The sequence below is a fragment of the Oncorhynchus gorbuscha genome, linkage group LG22 (genome assembly GCF_021184085.1).
Source record: "Oncorhynchus gorbuscha isolate QuinsamMale2020 ecotype Even-year linkage group LG22, OgorEven_v1.0, whole genome shotgun sequence".
Classification (NCBI taxonomy): Eukaryota; Metazoa; Chordata; class Actinopteri; order Salmoniformes; family Salmonidae; genus Oncorhynchus; species Oncorhynchus gorbuscha.
Window position 1 is genome coordinate 2,931,708 of NC_060194.1, and position 20,843 is coordinate 2,952,550.

A 20,843-nucleotide genomic window follows, 5' to 3' on the forward strand; every position below is an offset into this window, starting at 1 on the left:
TCTCCAAAATATGTCCTTGTTTAATGGCGTAAATTGTGAGTGATAGTTTGAAGTTTTGATGTCAAATGCAGAATAATACTGATATGCCATTCTTGCACGCTCCCAACACAACAATGCAGTAACCAATATCAATGTAAAATAAAAATAAAAAGATAAGGTAGAGCAAAAACGAGAAATAAAATTAAGAAATAAGTACATGAGAAAGTAAGAGTAGTTCAGTTCCAATACCATATTTACAATGTGCAGGGATCCCGGAATGATAGAATTAGAAAAAGCACTCACACCCATTGACTTTTTTCACATTTTGTTTTGTTACAGCTAGGGTTGCAATTTTTCCAGAAATGTTCCATGGGAATTTGGTAATGTTGCTTAAATTCGTTCAAAAAGTTAGCTTATAACAGTGAATATTTTTTTGTGGGATTCACATATTACAATTCTAGGTCTTGTGGGATATTTTGGTTAAACTATCCCCAATTCAATAGAATTGCAACCCTCTGCATGCACAGTGCATTCTTCCGTCACATGTGCAGTGCACTTTTCCATCACATATACAGCTGATTCTCAAGATCTTGCACACTAATGAGATGCTATTGAGCCCACACTACTGAGCCAAGGACTACAATACTGGGTGGGGTGAATATATTTTATATGACATACATGATTTTTTGTTAACTAGTAAATAGTTGCCGACAACAAAGTGTGTTTAAATCGTTTTTAACTTATTAACCATTTATGCTAGTTAGTTTTTGCTACCATGTGGGTTTTAGCTTGCTTGAGCCTTCTAACTGAGGAGTGTGAATTCACCAGTTTCCATACATGTTTCATTTAAAAAAAAGTTTCTTACAAAGGGGTTGTTTAATCTAACTGCTTAACTATTTATCTGTACATGGAGTTGTATTTGTTTGTTTTTTTACAAAACAAATTCTAATCTTTACAGGAAAATTCCACGGGCAGTATGTGATGTGTGGAGACATTTTACTGCAGCTAATGTAAAAGGAAAAGCTGTGTACATTTGCAAATACTGTGCAAAATCATATGTGAAGAATGAAACAAAGATGCAGAATCATCTGGCCAAGTGCCAGATGACAAAAGTCCCTCTGCTTCTATTCGAGTTGAAAATGATGAATCAGACACCTTATCGATAGCAACAGATCATGGTCCTCCTGGAATCATCTGTTTATTTGAACTCAATAGAAGGAACGTAGTCAGAGAAATGGTTCACCTCTGATGCCCACAGGCAATGTGTAATGTAAGAGATTTCTGAATGTTCTTCACCCAGCATATACCCCTCCAACCAGAGACGTGTTTTATTTACTCATTTGCTAGAGTTCAAGTGAAGGTCAAGCAAATCGTAGAGAAAGCAGACTGTATTGCAATCATCCCTGATGGGTGGTCGAATATTCATGGGCAAGGAATAATTAACCACATCATCTCCATCCCTCAACCAGTATTCTACAAGAGCACAGACACAAGGGACAACAGACACACCGGTCTCTACATTGCAGATGAGCTGAAGGCAGTCAATGGCCTTGGACCACAGAAGGTATTTGCACTGGTGACAGACAATGCTGCAAACATGAAGGCTGCTTGGTCTAAAGTGGAGAAGTCCTACCCTCACACCCATTGGCTGTGCTGCTCATGCATTGAAACTGCTCCTCAAGGACATCATGGCACTGAAAACAATGGATACACTCTACAAGAGAGCCAAGGAAATGGTTAGGTATGAGAAGGCTCATCAAGTTATAGCAGAAATCTACCTCACCAAGCAAAGTGAGAAGAATAAGAGCACCACATTGAAGCTGCCCAGCAACACTCGTTGGGGTGGTGTTGTCATCATGTTTGACAGTTTCATGGAGGGGAATGAGTCTCTCCAAGAAATGGCCATATCACAGTCTGCCGATATGGACAGCCCCATCAAGAGGATCCTCCTTGATGATGTATTTCGGGAGAGAGTGGTAAGCAGCCTGAAACTCCTGAAACCTATAGCAGTAGCCATTGCACGGGTTGAGTGAGACAATGCCATCCTGTTTGATGTTCAGACTCTGCTTGCAGATGTAAGAAATCCGTACTGCCCTGCCCACTTCACTGTTGCTCCAAGCAGAGGAACCCGCAGTTCTGAAATACATCAAAAAGCATGAAGACTTCTGCCTGAAGCCCATATACGCCGCAGCGTACATTTTGGACCCCAAGTATGCTGGCAAGAGCATCCTGTCTGTGGCAGAGATCAACAAGGCCTATGGTGTCATCACTATCGTGTCTCGCCACCTTTGCCTGGATGAGGGCAAGGTTCTTGGCAGTCTGGCGATGTACACTTCCAAGCAAGGGCTTTGGGATGGAGATGCAATATGCAATATGGCAGCTGTGTCAAAATATCTCATCAGCCACCTGGTTGAAGAGACTTTGTCGATCTGAGGCTCTTGCCCCTGTTGCCTCCATCATCCCCCAAATCCCAACAAAATCATCCCGCCTCAGAGCGCAACTGGTCCTTGTTTGGAAACACACATCATTTTACAGATGTATGTTGAAAATGTTTTTGGGAGATGCGATGGATCAATGGGAATCATTCAATATTCCCTTTCTTTTGTTGTTCAGTGAAAACATCAATGTGAAGAGTCAACTCATTTAATTAAAGTTTGTTTTGTAACTAAATTGTTTGTTTTTATTTCTATTGGAATAATTTATTCATTTGCAATTATGTCTACTTATGATAAGGTAACAGGTTTCTGTTTCCATGGTAAAGATATCCAACAAAAAAACATCTACATTTAAATGGTATTAATATTAATTTGCATATATTTTCATTAATTCCCGTTAATTCCCACGGGAAGTTTCCACCTCTGAATATTCCCCAAAATGTGCAACCCTAGGTACAGCCTGTATTTAGAATGGATTAAATTCAGATTTTTTGGTCACTGACCTACAAATTGTCATTTTTGGGACAAATCCAATACAACACATTACTGAGTACCACTCCATATTTTCAAGCATAGTGGTGGCTGCATAATGGTATGGGTATATGCTTGTAATCTTGTAAACTGGGGAGTTTTTCAGGATAAAAAAACAACTGAATGGCGCTAAGCACAGGCAAAATCCTATTGGAAAACCTGTTTGTCTGCTTTCCACCAGACACTGGGATATTAATTCACATTTCAGCAGGACAATAACCTAAAATGGAGTTGCTTACCAAGAAGACAGTGAATGTTCCTGAGTGACCGAATTACAGTTTTGACTTAAATTTAAAAAATTTGGCTTGAAAATGGTTGTCTAGCGATGATCAACAACCAATTGACAGAACTTGAAGAATTCTGAAAATAATCATGGGCATATATTGTACAATCCAGGTTTGCAAAGCTCATACAGAGTTACCCTGAAAGAGGTAACTTTAACATGTATTCCTATATAAATGAGATTTTATGTATTTCATTTTCAATTCAATTGCAAGCATTTCTAAAAACATGTTTTCACTTTGTCATTATGGGGTATTGTGTGTAGATGGGTGAGAGAAAACATATTTCATCCATTTTGAATTCATGCTGTAACACAACAAAATGTGGAATAAGTCAAGGGGTTTGAATACTTTCTGTAGGAACTGTTTGTACAGTATAAGGGAACGGTGACTAAGCATCAGGATATAAATTCAGCAAAAAAAGAAACGTCCCTTTATCAGGACCCTGTTATTCAAAGATAATTCGTTAAAATCCAAATAACTTCACAGATCTTCATTGTAAAGGGGTTAAACACCGTTTCCCATACTTGTTCAATGAACCATAAACAAATAATGAACATGCACCTGTGGAACGGTCATTAAGACACTAACAGCTTACAGACGGTAGGCAATTAAGGTCACAGTTATGAACACTTAGGACACTAAAGTGGCCTTTCTTCTGACTCATCTGCGTGAACGTGCCTTAGGCATGAGGACTGCAGATGTGGAAATAAATTGCAATGTCTGTACTGTGAGACAGCGCTACAGGGAAACAGGACGGACAGCTGATAGTCCTCGCAGTGGCAAACCATGTGTAACAACACCTGTACAGGGATGGGTAAATTCGAACATCACACCAGCGGGACAGGTACAGGATGGCAACAACAACTGCCCGAGCTTACACCAGGAACGCTCAGACTGTCCACAATAGGCTTAGAGAGGCTGGACTGAGGGCTTGTATGCCTGTTGTAAGGCAGGTTTCTAAACATCACCGGCAACAACATCTCCTGTGGGCACAAACAAACACACCCTCGCTGGACCAGACAGGACTGGCAAAAAGTACTCTTCACTGATGAGTCGCGGTTTTGTCTCACCAGGGGTGATGGTCGGATTTGTGTTTATCGTCGAAGGAATGAGTGTTACACCGAGGCCTGTACTCTGGATCAGGGTGGATTTGAAGGTGGAGGGTCCGTCATGGTCTGGGGCTGTGTGTCACAGCATCATCAGACTGAGCGTGTTGTCATTGCAGGCAATCTCAACTCTGTGCGTTACAGGGAATACATCCTCCTCCCTCATGTGGTACCCTTCCTGCAGGCTTATCCTGACATGACCCTCCAGCATGACAATGCCACCAGCTAAACTGCTCATTCTGTGTGTGATTTCCTGCAAGACAGGAATGTCAGTGTTCTGCCATGGCCAGCAAAGAGCCCGGATCTCAATCCCATTGAGCACATCTGGGACCTGTTGGATCAGAGGGTTGAACGCTAGGGCCATTCCCCCCCAGAAATGTCAGGGAAATTGCAGGTGCCTTGGTGGAAGAGTTGGGTAACATCTCACAGCAAGAGCTGGCAAATCTGGTGCAGTCCATGAGGAGGAGATGCACTGCCGTACTTAATGCAACTGGTGGCCACACCAGATACTGACTGTTACTTTTGATTTTGACCCCCCTTTGTTCAGGGACACATTATTCAATTTCTGTTAGTCAAATGTTATGTTCATACAAATATTTACACGTTAAGTTTGCTGAAAGTAAACGCAGTTGACAGTGAGAGGACATTTCTTTCTTTTTTCTGAGTTTATGATAAACAGAGTAGCAGCAGCATAAATTATGACTGTATGTGTGCATGTGTGTGGAGTCAGTATAAATGTGTGTGCATGTTTTTCTGTGTCAGTGTGTGTGAGTGAGAGAGTAGAGTCGTGTGCGTGTGCATAGACACAGTAAAAAAATAATGTACAAGAGTCTACTCAGATAGTCCATGTAGCTATTTAACAGTTGTATGGCTTGGGGATAGAATATGTTGAGGAAACTGTTGGTGTCAGACTTGATGCACCAGTATCTCTTGTTGTGAGGAAGCAGAGAGAACAGTCTATGGGTGGCCAGAGGCTTTCCTTTCACACCGCCTGATATAGTTCATGGATGTCAGGGAGCTCGGGCCCAGTGATGTACTAGGCTGTTAGTATCACCCTCCGTAGTGCCATGCGATCGAGGACACTGCTGTTGCCATACCAAGCAGTGATGCAGACAGTCAAAATGGTCTCAATAGTGCATCTGTATAACTTTTTGAGGATTTGAGGGCCTATACCAAACCTTTTCAGCCTCCTGAGGGGGAAAAGGCACTGTCGCTGACCTCCTCCCCGTAGGCTGTCTCATCGTCGCCGGTGATCAGGTCTACCACCGCTGTGCTGTCAGCAAATTTGATGATGGTGTTGGAGCCATGCGTGGCCACGCAGTCTTGGGTGAACAAGGAGTACAGGAGGAGACTAAGCACAGACCCCTGTGGGGCCCCTGTGTTGAGTATCAGCGGGGTGGAGGAGGTGTTGTCCTAACCTCACTACCTGGGTTCGGCTTGTCATGAAGTCCAGGATCCAGTTGCAGAAGGAGGTGTTCAGTGCCTGGATCCTAAGCTTGGTGATGATGGTGTTGAATGCTGAGCTGTAGTCAATGAACATAATTCTCACCAAGTATTCCTCTTATCTAGGTGGGTGCAATTAAAATTGCGTTGTCTATGGATCTCTAGGGGCAGTTTACAAAATAAAGAATTAGAGTTCTTGGGAACAGGATTGATGGAAGTAATCTTTAAACACTTGGGGATTACAGACAAAGACAGTTTGACAATTGCTGTGAATATGCCTGCCATCTGATATGCGCATGCTCTGAGAATGCACCATGGAATATCGTCCAGCCCAGCAGCATGTTGATCTCAGAGAGCGAGATCACCCAGTCCTCTGGGTCGTTTAGGGCCCTCATGCATGGTACGGTGTTGTTATTATCGAAGCGTGCAGAATTTAGTTCGTCTAGAGGAGATGCATTGTTGGGCAATGCGGGGGCGTCGTAATAACAAATGTGAATGAAATTAATGTGGAAGAAATTAAGTTTGATCCAAATAGGCCTCTCGCCTGATATTCATTTGACATCACAGTCCTACACTTTCAGGATGAACAATGGCTGTCCTAGTCTACAGTTGAAGTTGGAAGTTTTTCATCCATTCCACAAATTTCTTGTTAACAAACTATAGACTTGGCAAGTCAGTTAGGACATCTACTTTGTGCATGACACAAGTAATTTTCCAACAATTGTTTACAGACAGAATATTTCACTGTGTCAGAAGTTTACATACACTAAGTTAACTGTGCCTTTAAACAGCTTGGAAAATTCCAGAAAGGTATGTCATGGCTTTAGAAGGTTCTGATAGGCTAATCAACATAATTTGAGTCAATTGGAGGTGTACCTGTGGATGTATTCCAAGGCCTACCTTCAAACTCAGTGCCTCTTTGCTTGACATCATAGGAAAATCAAAAGAATTAGCCAAGACCTCAGAAAAACAATTGTAGCCCTCCACAAGTCTGGTTCATCCTTGGGAGCAATTTCCAAATGCCTGAAGGTACCACGTTCATCTGTACACACCATGGGACCACGCAGCCATCATACCTCTCAGGAAGGAGATGCATTCTATCTCCTAGAGATGAACATACTGTGGTGCGAAAAGTGCAAATCAATCCCAAAACAACAGCAAAGGACCTTGTGAAGATGCTGGAGGAAACAGGTACAAAAGCATCTATATCCACATTAAAATGAATCCTAAATCGACATAACCTGACAGGCCGCTCAGCAAGGAAGAGGACACTGCTCCAAAACCGCCACAAAGAAGCCAAACTACGGTTTGCAACTGCACATGGGGACAAAGATCATAATTTTGGGAGAAATGTCCCCTAGTTTGATGACACAAAAATATAATTGTTTGGCCATAATGACCATCGTTATGTTTGGAGGAAAAAGGGGAGTTTTGCAAGCCGAAGAACATCATCCCAACCGTGAAGCATTGGAGTGGTAGCATCATATTGTGCGGTGCTTTGCTGCAGCAGGCACTGGTGCACTTCACAAAATAGATGGCATCATGATGATGGAAAATTGAAGCAACATGTCAAGACATCAGTCAGGAAGTTAAAGCTTGGTCGCAAATGGGTCTTTCAAATGGACAATGACCCCAAGAATACTTCCAAAGTTGTGGCAAAATGGCTTAAGGACAACAAGGTATTGGAGTGGTCATCACAAGGCCTTGACCTCAATCATACATAAAATGTGTGGGCAGAACTGAAAAAGTGTGTGCGAGCAAGGAGGCCTACAAACCTGACTCAGTGACACAAGCTCTGTCAGGAGGAATGGGCCAAAATTCACTCAACTTATTGTGGGAAGCTTGTGGAAGGCTACCCAAAACATTTGACACAAGTTAAACCATTTAAAGGCAATGCAAATACTAATTGAATATATGTAAACTTCTGAAAAATGTATTTGGCTAAGGTGTATGTAAAACTTCTGACTTCAACTGTATATCCCAAATGGCACCCTTATACCCTATGTAGTGCAGTACTTTTGACCAGGGCCCACAGGGTAGTATTGACCTGTTAGCTGCCAATTAGGAATTCCCCATGGCAGCTGTCTAGGCCCCTTACTGATGACATGCCACTGGCTTTTAGTAACACCAGTGTGTCTATGTATGAGGATGACTCAACACTATACATGTCAGCTACTACAGCGATTGAAATGCCTGCAACATTTAACAAAGAGTTGTAGTTGGTTTCAGAATGGGTGACAAGGAATAAATTAGTACTAAATATTTAAAAAACGAAATGCATTGTTTTTGGGAAAAATCTTTCACTAAACCCTGAAATAAATAATGTGGAAATTTAGCAATACTAAATTGCTGGAGTAACTCTGGATTGTAAACTGTCATGGTCAAAACATATTGATACAACAGTAGATAAGATGGTGAGAAGTATGTCCATAATAAAGAGCTACGGTATCTTCTTAACACTATTAACAAGGCAGGTCTTACAGGCCCTAGTTTCTACCTTCTTAACACTATCAACAAGGCAGGTCCTACAGGCCCTGGCTTCTACCTTCTTAACACTATCAACAAGACAGGTCCTACAGGCCCTAGTTTCTACCTTCTTAACACTATCAACTAGGCAGGACCTACAGGCCCTAGTTTCTACCTTCTTAACACTAACAACAAGGCAGGTCCTACAGGCCCTAGTTTCTACCATCTTAACACTATCAACAAGGCAGGTCCTGCAGGCCCTAGATTTGTCACACCTGGACTACTGTTTAGTCAAGTGGTCACGTACCACAAAAAGGGACTGGCTCAGAACAGGGCAGCACGGCTGGCCCTTTGATGTACACAGAGAGCTATTTTTAACTACTGGCACACAAATCGGACACCCCTGCGTACCCCACAAGACATGCCAAAAGAGGTCTCTTCACCGTCCCCAAGTCCAGAACAAACTATGGGAGGCACACAGTACTATATAGGTCCATGACTACATGGAACTCTATTCCACATCAAGTAACTGATGCAAGCCATAACATTTGATTTAAAAAACAGATAAAAATACCCCTTATGGAACCGCAGAGACTGTGAAGCAACACAAACATAGGCACAGACACATGCAAACACACACACACACGATAACATACGCACGTACACATGGATTTTGTAGTGTAGATATGTGGTAGTGGTGCAGCCCAAAACTGACCTATTCCCATAATGTTGAAAAGCACCAATTTAAGCCAGAATAGCCACAGCCTTACCTGACATTCTCATAGCGATGGATATAGATTCTGTGAAACTGGTGCTGGAGGTGCTCGTCATCCACATTTGTCATGTCGTTGATCATCTCCAATACCACAAACCGGGGTAAAACGGACAACACCAGCCTTTCCTGCAAAGAAAAGGAGCATCCTGGTAAATATTCGTAGCTTTTTGGGCATACCCGGGGGAGAAATGTAACCACTCAAAAAAATAAAAAAATAACAGAGCTACAGATGCAGGGACAGACCATCCATGATGTTAAAATGATAGTTTTAACCATGGTTTTAGGCTATACAGTGTTTCTTTACATGTGCGTAATCAGCACCCTCCTGCACTCCCTGTTCACCCACAACTGCGTGGCTATGCACGCCTCCAACACAACAGTAGTAGGCCTGATTACCACCAATGATGAGCCTACAGGGAGGAGGTGAGGGCCCTGGCGGAGTGGTGCCATCAAAACATTGAAGTAGCTCATCGTGAACTTCAGGAAACAGCAGAGGGAACACAACCCTATCCACATCGACGGGACGGCAGTGGAGAAGGTGGAAAACTTCAAGTTCCTCGGCGCACACATCACGGACGATCTGGTGAAAAAAGTGCAACAGTGCCTCTTCAACCTAAGGTGGCTGAATACATTTGGCTTGGCCCCTAAGACCCTCAGAAACGTTTACAGATGACCAATTGATATGCCTGCCTGGTATGGAAACTGCACAGCCTGCAACCACAGGGCTCTGCCCTCCAGGACACCTACAGCAACCGATGTCATAGGAAGGCCAAAAATATAATCAAGCACATCAACCACCGGAGCCGCGGCCTATTCACCCCGCTATCTTCCAAAAGGCGAGGTCAATACAGGTGCATCAAAGTTGGGACTGAGAGACTGAAAAACAGCTTCCATCTTAAGGCCATCAGACTGTTAAATAGCCATCGCTAGCTGGCTACCACCCGGCTACACAACCCTGCACCTTAGAGGCTGCTGCCCCATATACATATACATGGAATCACTGGCCACGTTACATACTGCTTTTCTCATCTCATATGTATATACTGTATTCTATTCTACTGTATTTTAGTCAATGCCACTCCGACGTTGCTCATCTTAATATTGATATATTATTATTTTACTTTTATTGTTGTGAATTGTTAGATACTACTGCAGTGTTGGGGCTAGGGACTGCGGTTGAAAATTAGCCGGCTGGCTAAAACCGGCACTTTTACTGAAACGTTGATTAATGTGCACTGTCCCTGTAAAAATAAAATAAACTAAACTAAACTAGGAACACTAGCATTTCGCTACACCCGCAATAACTGCTAAGTATGTGTATGTGATTTTATAAAATTCATAAATTAATTCATGAATGAATGCTTCTTAGAAAGCATAACCAAAAGCATTTATCTGCTACAGACCTAAGAAAATAGCTAAATAACAATGATTGTTATGGATTCCCTGACTGTGACTATTATCAGCACCTCACAGCCCTGAGCTGAACTCCACTCCCCACCCTCCATCACTAGAGCCTGAGAGTCTAGGGGGTACCATAAACCTGCCTCTCAAACTCTCTCTGACCTGTGTGACCTGGGCCCTGATAGGTTGCTAAGGGGAAAGTTGTTAGGGGTAAAGGACACCTGACAGCTGTTCTGACTGTGTAAGCCAGTGTCTCTTCACTTGGACCTGTGGGATGGAGTGTGTACAAAAGTGAGTTGTTGTTATTGTGTGTTTACGATTTACTGTTTGTAGTTAATGATAATTGCCTAGTTAAATAAAAACATAAAACATGTCTGCTTGTCTACCCTTGATCTATACAGTCCTTACCAGTGCTCTTGTATTGGATTCATGCTCATGCTATGCTAATTGTGTACAGCCTATTCATTACTGTTTATCTCCTGTATTACAGAACCACATCCTTCCCACATCTATTCCCTGTGTGTATGGCAATACAGTTTTCTTGTGTGGAACTATGAGGTTGCCTTATACCCCTCCTAACAGGGGAGGTGCTAGCGGGTCACAGATCAGTTCTAACAGAGTCACTCTCTTTCAATGCTTCTTTGTGCCTTTGCATCAATTCATTTACAACACAATATAAACGGGTGGTTCATTGAACGTGTCACCATTCTAAAAGCATGTGTATGCTACAGACCGTAGCAAATTGTGCTTCTTTCATGGCGTCATTTCCGTCGCACAATTCGAATGCATGTTGAGCACAGGTGGCGAGAGTTCAGATAAAAAGTCTTGAGGGTGCAGAGGATCATGTTGAGGAGCTGAGAGAGAGCAAAGAGCTCAGACAACAATGTTGCGTGCTACGAAAGTGGAATTGAGTGCAAGAAATGAAGTGTCGAGCACAGCATCTCTCTGTTCATGGTATACTTGCCTGTGCTTTCTCAAAATGCAGCAGCTGTAAGCTGTGCTACGAGGTATGATTTCTGTGTGCTCGCAAATCTACAATGACATGCTGGCTTGCTATAATAAGCAGCTCTAGATGAGGGGAAAACAAATATATTTCTATTATCTATAAAGATGATAAAAAAAAAGATAATTAGGTACAGTAGCTAGCTAGCTTAAATCCAATATGTTCATGGTCTGGGTCAGGCTGGTCTGGGAAACTCAAGGACATTCAGTAACTTCAGTAAAAATCCAGTAACTTCCCCAAAATCCCCAGAAGTCATAGTTGTAGGAGTCCAGAGTTCCTGCTTATTCCGGGAATATTCCAACCGAGATTTCTGGGAAGTCACTTGATTTTTGAAAACCTAGTCCCAGGGGACGGAACTCTGTGCACGTTTTTTCTTCCTTGCGAAAGTTAACAGATTTTTGCATCTACATGGGACAGAAATCATCCACGTTTGTATTATTGAACAAAATCACTAAGTAAGAATGAGATGACAATTCTGCATGATATAGACAATAATATGTGTGGATCTACAGGTAATTGCAAAAGTAAAGGAAACACATTTACATTTACATTTACATTTAGTCATTTAGCAGACGCTCTTATCCAGAGCGACTTACAAACATGAAGTGTCTTAATGGAGCCTTGGGTCACGACGAGCCAGAACAGCTTCAATGATGCATAGATTCTAGAAGTGTCTGAACTCTATTGGAGGGATGTGACACCATTCGTACATGAGAAATTCCATCCTTTGGTGTTTTGTTGATGGTGGTGGAAAGCGCTGTTCCAGAATCTCCCCATAAGTGTTACATTGGGTTGAGATCTGGTGACTGAGACGGCCATGGCATATGGTTTACATTGTGTTCATGTTCATCATACTATTTAGGCACCCGTGCCCTGTGGATTGGGACATTGTCATCCTATGGGGAGTCATCCTATGGCCTGCCCAGAATTTTAGTACATGACCCTAATCATGATGGGATGTTAAAACTTCTTTGGAATAGGGGGCAGCATTTTTACTTTTGGATGAATAGCGTGCCCAGAGTGAACTGCCTCCTACTCAGTCCCAGATGCTAATATATGCATATTATTATTAGTATTGGATAGGAAACAATCTGAAGTTTCTAAAACTGTTTGAAAGATGTCTGTGAGTATAACAGAACTCATATGGCAGGCAAAGACCTGAGAAAAAATCCAAACAGGAAGTGGGAAATCTGAGGTTTGTAGTTTTTGAACTCAGCCCCTATCGAATTCACAGTGGGATATGGGTTATTTTCCACTAGATGCCAACCGTCTTTAGAATGAGAGCTGTTTGACTAAGGGGTCTGCCTGCAGCCTCGTTCTCAGTCACGCGCATTTCACATGAGAGGTATCTCTCGTTCCATTGCTTTTCTACAGACAATGGAATTCTCCGGTTGGAACATTATTGAACATTCATGATAAAAACATCCTAAAGATTGATTCTATACTTAGTTTGACAAGTTTCTTCGACTTGTAATATAACTTTTTGAACTTTTCGTCCGACTGGACCTAAACGCGCTTTTGGATTTGTTTACCAAACGCCCTAACAAAAGAAGCTATTTGGACATATATGATGGACATTATCAAACAAAACAAACATTTATTGTGGAACTGCGATTCCTGGGAGTGCATTCTGATGAAGATCATCAAAGGTAAGTTAATATTTATAATGCTATTTATGACTGATGTTGACTGCGCAACATGGCGGATATTTCTTTTGGCTGTTTTGGGATATAATATAATAATATATAATATATGCCATTTAGCAGACGCTTTTATCCAAAGCAACTTACAGTCATGTGTGCATACATTCTACGTATGGGTGGTCCCAGCAATCGAACCCACTACCCTGGTGTTACAAGCGCCATGCTCTACCAACTGAGCTACAGAAGCGCCATACTCAGATTATGCTTTTTCCGTAAAGTAAAAAAAAAATCTGACACAGCGGTTGCATTAAGGAGAAGTGTATCTATATATCAATGTATCATGGATGTATTTTCATCAACATTTATAATGACTATTTCTGTAAATTCATGCGGATCTCTGCAATATCACTGCATGTTTTGGAACTACTGAACATAAAACGCCAATGTAAAATATGATTTTTGGATACAAATATGAACTTTACTGAACAAAACATATATGTATTGTGTAACATGAAGTCCTATGAGTGTCATCTGATGAAGATCATCAAAGGTTAGTGATTTATTTTATCTCTATTTGTGCTTTTTGTGACTCCTCTCTTTGGCTGGAAAAATGGCTGGGTTTTTCTGTGAGTTGGTGGTGACCTAACATAATCATTTGTGGAGCTTTCGCTGTAAAGCATTTTTTTAATCAGACACTGTGGCTGGATTAACGAGAATTGTATCTTTAAAATAGTGCCTAATACTTGTATGTTTGAGAAATTTGATTTATGAGATTTCTTTTGATTTCTATTTGTCGCCCTGCAATTTCATTGGCTGTTGACGAGGGGTTCCGCTCGTCAACAGCGGAACGAGCGGAACCCCAGTCCTAGACAGGTTAATTGCTTAGGTAACCACACCTGTGTAGAATCACCTGCTTTCCATAATTTCCTCAAGCTTTTCCATTGGTATGGCAGTTACCTGTTTTTCTATCTAGGGCGGTAAGGTAGCATAGCGGCTAAGAGCGCTGGGCCAGTAACCAGAAGTTTGCTTGGTCAAATCCCTGAACCGACCAGGTGAAAAATCTGATGTTCACTTGAGCAAAGCATTTAACCCTAATTGCTCCTGTAAGTCGCATCTAAGATAAGAGCATCTGCTAAAATTCTGTCTGAGAATTATGTGCTTAAACCTCTAAAATATAACTAGCAAATATATTGTTTATTTTCTAGAAACCTATCATTAGCTATATTAATGTACTCAGCTAATGGTGGGAGTTAGTTAGCTAGAAAACCAGATTAGCTAGCTCTTCCCTAGGAGTTTCCAACCGAGCTAGCAAGCTACCTAATTTATGGACTTTTTAAAACCTTTATAGATAATATAAAAATAGACATTTTGCACTAGTATCTAGAGCTGGCTAATATAGCAAGCCAGATGATAGTACCATAGCAAGGATGAATACAATGTGTGACAGTAGGTATATGGTAGACAATTGCTAGATAATTGAGTGATGAGATCCAAAGGAAGGACATCACATCAGAAAACGGTTTATAGCTGAATTGGAAATGACTGAGTGTACCATTACAGGTATCCAGTGGCAAATCTTTAAATAATGAGATCATCAAAAACCTACTGAAATAGCATTAGGTGGAATTAGCTATCTAGCTCTTACCTGAGAAGAAGCGACTTCCTGGGAGTCCACCATGTTGCAAATGGCTAGGTACCAACCTGGGGATGTAAACATCATGTTGCATGGGTCCTGCCTTCCATTTAGCCAGCCAATCAATGTCATTATAACACAAAACAGCACTATGATTGGTCAATAAGTGTGCCTATCATATTTTGGTAAGGTGAGATAATGATCCTCTGTGACCTTGACATTTGTTTCAACTCTCTCCACGTTCCACCAATTCCCCCATGCTTCCTTTGAAGTATGAGACGGAAATTACGGCATATTCTTTTCAGTGCACCTGTGTCACATTTGATGAACTATAACACAAGGCTATTGAAAGACAAAAACGCAGCACAATATTAAACCATTAAGTATTCCTCTCATCGTGATGACCGAGTCCCTTTCTCTAAAACTCAGTATCCACTTGAATTGCCATAAACTCTACTGATACAGTCTTAGTGTTTCCAGTAAAGGAGCTAAAACTCAGTCTCCACTTGCGTTGCCATAAACTGCTGACACGGCCTGAGTGTTTTACTGTAGTCGCAAAGAGCTCTCAACACAGAGAGCACCTGCAGAGAGGCGGAGAGATGGGAGAACGAGAGGAGGGGAGATGCTATGGAAAAGAGAGCTATGGTTTTGTTTAATTGATTAGGATCCCCATTAGCTACTGCCCATGTGCAGTGACTTGCGAAAGTATTCACCCCCTTTGGCATTTTCCTATTTTGTTGCCTTACAACCTGGAATTAAAATAGTTTTGGGGGGGTTTGCCTCATTTGATTTACACAACATGCCGACCACTTTGAAGATGCAACATTATTAATTGTGATTGTCATAATTGTGAAACAAAAAAGAAATAAGACAAAAAAAAGCTGAAAACTTGAGCGTGCATAACTATTCACCCCCCCCCCAAATCAATACTTTGTAGAGCCACCTTTTGCAGCATGTCTCTATAAGCTCGGCACATCTAGCCACTGGGAATATTGTCTATTCTTCCGAGGCAAAACTGCTCCATCAAGTTGGATGGGTTCCCGCCGGTATACAGCAATCTTTAAGTCATACCACAGATTTTCAATTGGATTGAGGTCTGGGCTTTGACTAGGCTATTCCAAAACATGTACATGTTTTTCAAATTAAACTTTTCCGATATACATATTCTTAAATACAGCACAGTTAAATTAGATCTTTATCGGCACTGTGATACAATATGTTGTTTATCTGTTTTTGGCTCTATACATAAATGAGTAACGCATTAAGTCTGTTTTTGGTTTGGGTACCGTGAAGAAACCCATAGTGGTTTGGTGGCGAATGTATGTTTTTTTTTAATAGGGAAGATATAAATAGATTATACAAGTGGTTAGGCATTTTCAACACACAAATGTTTCTTAAAAAGACTACAAGAGAAGAAGTCAATTTCTCATCAACCCTCAACCATGAAAGACAGGCATGCATGTTGTTGTTAGTTCTGTGTGTGCAGTTCAGGGAAAGGTGTGCTGCTCTGTTTTCAGCCAGCTGCAGCTTTTCTAGGTCTTTCTTTGCACCACCTGATCATATCACAGTATGACAGTAAGTAAGATGGGACCAAATCAAACCTGAACAACTAGTACAGTTGATCTTTGTGTGAAAAAAAACTCAGAACATATTTTTATAACATACATGCCTCTCCCCATCAACTTTGTCAATGTGACTTGACCATGATAACTGACCATCCAATGTTACTCCTAGGAGTTCAGCTTCTCCAACTTGTTCAATGGTCACTCACTTTATTCGCAACTCCTCTTTGGAGCACCCTGGGGCGGAAGGGTAGCCTAGTGGTTAGAGCATTGGACTAGTAACCGAAAGGTTGCAAGTTCAAATCCCCGAGCTGACAAGGTACAAATCTGTCATTCTACTCCTGAACAGGCAGTTAACCCACTGATCCAAAAAGAATTTGTTCTTAACTTACTTGCCTAGTTAAATAAAGGTAAACATTTTTTTGCTGTAATATGTGAACACCTTACCTAGCAGCAAAGATGCTTGCATTTCAATTACAGTAAAATACTGTGAAATACAAACCCCTCTCCTCAATTAATTTAATTCATTCATTCTGATTATGGTAGCTTTTTTTTGTTTTCAGTATAATACAGTACATTTTACGGTACTTGCTTTGATACATACATGCCTTGTTAAAAGTTAATTTGGGGAATTTCTTTCCTTCTTAATGTATTTGAGCCAATTAGTTGTATTGTGACAAGGTAGGGGTGGTATATAGAAGATAGCCCTATTTGGTAAAAGACCAAGTCCATATTATGGCAAGAACTGCTCAAATAAATCTTAAAGTACAGTCGCAAAACCATCAAGTGCTATGATGAAACTGGCTCTCATGAGGACCACCACAGGAAAGGAAGACCCAGAGTTACCTCTGTCGCAGAGGGCAAGTGCATTATAGTTACCGGCCTCGGAAATTGCAGCCCAAATTGTAAGGATAGACGATGGGAGACGAGAAGCACCAGGGATGGGGGTCGGGAGCAGGCGTGACACACATAAATGCTTCACAGTGTTCAAGTAACAGACACATCTCAACATCAACTGTTCAATGGAGACTGCATGATCTAATTGCTGCAAAGAAACCACTACTAAAAGACACCAATAAGAAGAAGAGACTTGCCTGGGCCAAGAAACTCGAGCAATGTACATTAGATCGGTGGAAATCTGTCCTTTGGTCTGATGAGTCCAAATTTGCAATTGTTGGTTCCAACCGCTGTGTCTTTGTGAGACGCAGAGTAGGTGAACGGATGATCTCCATGTGGAGGAGGAAGTGTGGGGGTGCTTTGCTGGTGACACTGTCTGTGATTTATTTCGAATTCAAGGCACACTTAACCAGCATGGCTACTACAGCATTCTACAGCGATACGCCATCCCATCTGGTTTGCGCTTAGTGGGACTATCATTTGTTTTCCAACAGGACAATGACCCAAAACACACCTCCAGGCTGTGTAAGGGCCATTTGGCCAAGAAGGATAGTGATGGAGTGCTGCATCACATGGCCTGGCCTCCACAATCACCCGACCTCAACCCAGTTGAGATGGTTTGGGATGAGTTGGACCACAGAGTGGACGAAAAGAGGCCAACAAGTGCTCAGCATATGTGGGAACTCCTTTAAGACTGTTGGAAAATCATTCCATGCAAAGCTGGTTGAGAGATTGCCAAGAGTGTGCAAAGCTGTCATCAAGGCAAAGGGTGGCAACTTTGAACAATCTCAAAATATATTTTGATTACTACATGATTCCATATATGCGTTATTTCATAGTGTTGATGCCTTCACTATTATTCTACAAAGTAAAATAAAATAAAACATAAAATAAAAAAACTTGAATGAGTAGGTGTGTCCAAACTTTTGACGGGTACTGCATATTACAGGAGGTTAACTTGCCACTGAGCTGCCTGTAAATTACTGTCAAATTCATGATAACCCCTTTAGACTGTAGAGAAGACAAGTAGAGACAGAGGGAGAGGAACTGTGAGGGAGAGGAAGTAAGGAAAGATGGCTGTGGTGGATGAGACAGTGGAAGTGGGAGAGAGACAGACAGAGAGTGAGAGGGAGGTTGCTATAGTTAGAGTGCAAGTAGAGAGAGAGAGAGAGAGGGGGATGGTGACTTGGCTTTTAGTGGCAAAATTAGAGATGATGTCCACTAGAGCGCACACGGAGCTTACTTCTCCAACCCAACCCCTGCCCCCAAACCCTGGAGCATTGGTTACAATGCAGATGCAGTGGACCAAACATTAGCAATGGTTCATTGCTAAAATGCCTAGCTGTCTAGACCAGTGGTTCTGAAACTGTGGGTCACGGCAAAGGTCCAGGTGGGTAGCGGGTTGACATTTCTTGTGCATTTTCATATTTTTTTGTTGTGTGCTTACCACTCAACTCTTATGGTGGGTCACGAATCAAAAGACACCCCAATTGTCTGTTACTTTGTTTTCATTTGCACATTTCTTACTTTTTAACTCTGCATTGTTGTAAACGGGCTCATAAGTAAGCATTTCACTGTAAAGTCTACACATACATTTGATTTGATTTGCTTTCCGTGGTTGCTATGTTAATGGTAAAAATGAATGTCACAAGCAAGAGTGGGAAAGAGTCGCCAGAGTAAAATTAAACCAATCAGTCCAGCGAGATTTAAGTGACAAATGGATTTTGCACCCCTCAAACACAGGAAATGGATGACTGAAAACGTAGAGATGGTCAGGTGGACAGGACATGCACACTGCTTGCTAGTGTCCTTAAGATTACATTCACACAGATGAGACACTTATTTGTTCACATTATCTGTGGCTGCTTCCAAGGATGCCTTTGTTTTGCTCCATTAAAAGATCCAGTGGTTTATCTTTGGCAGCGTAGTTCCAGGAAATACTATGCCTTAAAAGCTTTCTGCGGCTATCTCTGACCAAGCAATGATAGATCCACTCTCTGTACAGTAAACAATCATCGGAATATGTGTGTATACGCGTGTGTGTGTTTATGCATAATGTGAGCGAGTGTGTGTGCATGTATCTTGGTAACTGCTTTTACACAGTGGGTGTGTAGACATGGATCATTAGAGAGCTACTACTCCCATTGTGTGTGCATGTATCTTGGTAACTGCTTTTACACAGTGGGTGTGTAGACATGGATCATTAGAGAGCTACTACTCCCATTGTGTGTGCATGTATCTTGGTAACTGCTTTTACACAGTGGGTGTATCTTGACATGGATCATTCATTAGAGAGCTACTACTCCCATTGTGTGTGCATGTATCTTGGTAACTGCTTTTACACAGTGGGTGTGTAGACATGGATCATTAGAGAGCTACTACTCCCATTGTGTGTGCATGTATCTTGGTAACTGCTTTTACACAGTGGGTGTGTAGACATGGATCATTAGAGAGCTACTACTCCCATTGTGTGTGCATGTATCTTGGTAACTGCTTTTACACAGTGGGTGTGTAGACATGGATCATTAGAGAGCTACTACTCCCATTGTGTGTGCATGTATCTTGGTAACTGCTTTTACACAGTGGGTGTGTAGACATGGATCATTAGAGAGCTACTACTCCCATTGTGTGTGCATGTATCTTGGTAACTGCTTTTACACAGTGGGTGTGTAGACATGGATCATTAGAGAGCTACTACTCCCATTGTGTGTGCATGTATCTTGGTAACTGCTTTTACACAGTGGGTGTGTAGACATGGATCATTAGAGAGCTTACTCCCATTGTGTATGTACTGCTTTTACACAGTGGGTGTGTAGACATGGATCATTAGAGAGCTACTACTCCCATTGTGTGTGCATGTATCTTGGTAACTGCTTTTACACAGTGGGTGTGTAGACATGGATCATTAGAGAGCTACTACTCCCATTGTGTGTGCATGTATCTTGGTAACTGCTTTTACACAGTGGGTGTGTAGACATGGATCATTAGAGAGCTACTACTCCCATTGTGTGTGCATGTATCTTGGTAACTGCTTTTACACAGTGGGTGTGTAGACATGGATCATTAGAGAGCTACTACTCCCATTGTGTGTGCATGTATCTTGGTAACTGCTTTTACACAGTGGGTGTGTAGACATGGATCATTAGAGAGCTACTACTCCCATTGTGGTAACTGTGTGGGTGTGTAGACATGGATCATTAGAGAGCTACTACTCCCATTGTGTGTGCATGTATCTTGGTAACTGCTTTTACACAGTGGGTGTGTAGACATGGATCATTAGAGAGCTACTACTCCCATTGTGTGTGCATGTATCTTGGTAACTGCTTTTACACAGTGGGTGTGTAGACATGGATCATTAGAGAGCTACTACTCCCATTGTGTGTGCTGTATTCTATGTAGGTAGGGGCTAACAGAGTAGGGAAGCATACATTCTAGTTTTCTAGTATGACCCTGTCACAATTTAAGTACTGAACTATAATTGATTGCGTTCCAAGTTCGTAGTTATCAACAGCTCTCTAATCGTTCCAGATTAATCTATCTGCACTCTCCAGTCTCAGCCTCTGGTTTCCCAGCCTGCCTGGTTATAGTTCCCTGTTTATCTGGTTCTCATTTCCTGCTTGTCTAGAATCCAGACAATATTATCATGGGTCTTCCCTGTCTCTGGTTCTGGCTCTATCTCTATCCT

General features: G+C 41.7%; 1 protein-coding gene across 2 annotated transcripts in view; it reads right to left on the minus strand.

Moving 5' to 3' along the window:
* The window catches only part of adcy8 (adenylate cyclase 8 (brain)), a 254,215-nt gene that overhangs the window by 122,264 nt on the left and 111,108 nt on the right, over positions 1–20,843 (minus strand). For both annotated transcript variants that reach the window (XM_046321942.1, XM_046321943.1), the window contains exon 3: positions 9,015–9,145. In XM_046321942.1, coding sequence (XP_046177898.1) covers positions 9,015–9,145 — 131 coding nt within the window. The remainder of the gene's footprint in view (positions 1–9,014; positions 9,146–20,843) is intronic.